This window comes from Impatiens glandulifera, chromosome 1 (assembly GCF_907164915.1).
Source record: "Impatiens glandulifera chromosome 1, dImpGla2.1, whole genome shotgun sequence".
NCBI lineage: Eukaryota > Viridiplantae > Streptophyta > Magnoliopsida > Ericales > Balsaminaceae > Impatiens > Impatiens glandulifera.
Genome location: NC_061862.1, coordinates 154,255,010 through 154,256,778, shown reverse-complemented (window position 1 = coordinate 154,256,778; position 1,769 = coordinate 154,255,010). Strand labels below are relative to the sequence as shown.

General features: G+C 37.5%; 1 protein-coding gene across 1 annotated transcript; it reads right to left on the bottom strand.

The window, feature by feature from the left end:
* On the bottom strand, positions 1-1,308 carry LOC124916545 (short-chain dehydrogenase reductase 3b-like). The gene is made up of 3 exons (XM_047457280.1): positions 1,295-1,308; positions 954-1,222; positions 1-506 (listed from the first exon to the last, which is right to left on the bottom strand). The coding sequence occupies exons 1-3, from the start codon at positions 1,306-1,308 to the stop codon at positions 1-3; spliced, it is 789 nt and encodes a 262-aa protein (XP_047313236.1).
* Positions 1,309-1,769: the final 461 nt, after the last annotated feature.

Below are 1,769 nucleotides of genomic sequence, written 5' to 3'. Positions count from 1 at the left end.
TCACATTGCTGTGAAGCTATGATTGACCACAGTGAAGCCTCCATCAACGGTCAAATTATGGCCGCTAATATAAGCCGACTCATCAGAAGCCAGAAACAAAGCTGCCTCAGCCACATGTTTTGCCTTAAGTACAATCCCCTTCAAGTTGGCGGCGGCGCAACTATTGTCCTCAACTTGACCTGGCTCCAAGCCGTAGGCCTTACAAGTCATTGGCGTGGCTACGCCATAAGGAGAGACACAATTGACTCTGATCCCATAGGCACCCAATTCACTGCTTGCGGCTCGGATCAGTCCAACAACTGCATGCTTAGAAGCTGTGTAAGCATGCGGGCCCGAGCCGCCGATGCAGGATGCTACGCTGGCTGTGCATATGATGGAGCCGCGAATGTTCTTAGACACCATGGCTTGAGCCGCGTGCTTGATGCTGGCGGCTGTGCCTCGAACATTTGTGGTTAGAACCGAGTCTAACCCATCTAGGTCTAGTTCCAATATGCTAGTTTGAGGACCTAACAATAAATATTAAAATGAGACCTAAGTGAGAATTCAACTTGTACGTACATTTATTTTTTTAAAAACCACTTTTGTCATTGGTGGCGCCAGAACCTAGTACAATTCATCTAGGTTTAGTTCTAAAAAGCTAGTTTAAGGACTTAACAATAAATATTGAAAATAAAACTTGGGTATCTTATGAACTACTTTTTACCACTTAAATTATCTTACTAGTTTAAAAATTTTGTGTTATTATTAACAAAAAAATAACATAATCATGTTGATTAAATGTGGTCGTTTATATGACCTTATCCCGACCATTGTCATATTATTATTAACAAAATAACACGATTTAGTTGGTTAAATTTCGTCACAACAAAACATTATTAGGAAAAACCATGATCTCTTTTTAATCAAATATTGTGATCCCATAATTCAAATTATAAACAAAAGAACCAACAAACCTATGATTCCGGCATTGCTAAAGAGGATGTGGAGGGAGCCGAATTTGTCGAGGGCAAATTGAACTGTTTCTTGAACATCCTTCTCGGTCCTTACATCACAATGTCGGTAAACCACTTTGTCGGAGCCAATAGAATCTGCAACCCGACAGCCCAAATCATCCTGAACATCGGCCAAGATGACAGCGGCTCCATGTTCAGCAAACAATCTCGCAGCCGCCTCTCCGATCCCACTGGCGGCGCCGGTAACTATCGCCACCTTACCCTCCAACCTAAAAAAATTGCGGATTTGATTAGAAAGAATGTGTTTGTATATATGTGCGTGTATGAGATAGAGAGTTAACCTGGATTTCGACATTGTGTAGTTAATATTTAGTAGTAATGAGAATAGAGGCAAGAGTTTGATGAATTAATGAAAAGCAAAGAATAGGAATAATTTATTTAAGTGAGATTTAAGATCCGCCGTTTGCATAAGTTATATTTATAATTAAGCATATCTTGTCACGTTTGCATAATTTATGGATGCACAAAGCTCGACAATTTGACCCTTCCGCACTATAATAATAATATTATTATTATTGCATCTTATAACATATGCAAACAGCCGATTAAATATTTTGCCCTTTCACAATTTCTTTTTCCTGTAAATCTAATTTATATGCATATATAGTAAGAAAGTTAATTAATTAATCTAACATTTTATTAGGATTTACAATTATAATTTCAAATCCTTCATGTGTAACTTAACTAACACAAAAACAAATATAAAATTTCTAAGTTTAATTTTCACTAAAAATACTTAAGTTAGAGTGGAACTTG

What these genes read in the sequence shown, in the direction of transcription:
- LOC124916545 (XM_047457280.1), bottom strand. An exon ending in TAGCAATGCCGGAATCATAG is followed by an intron (nt 507 to 953) that starts GTTTGTTGGTTC and finishes ATTTATTGTTAG; the next exon opens with GTCCTCAAACTAGCATATTG.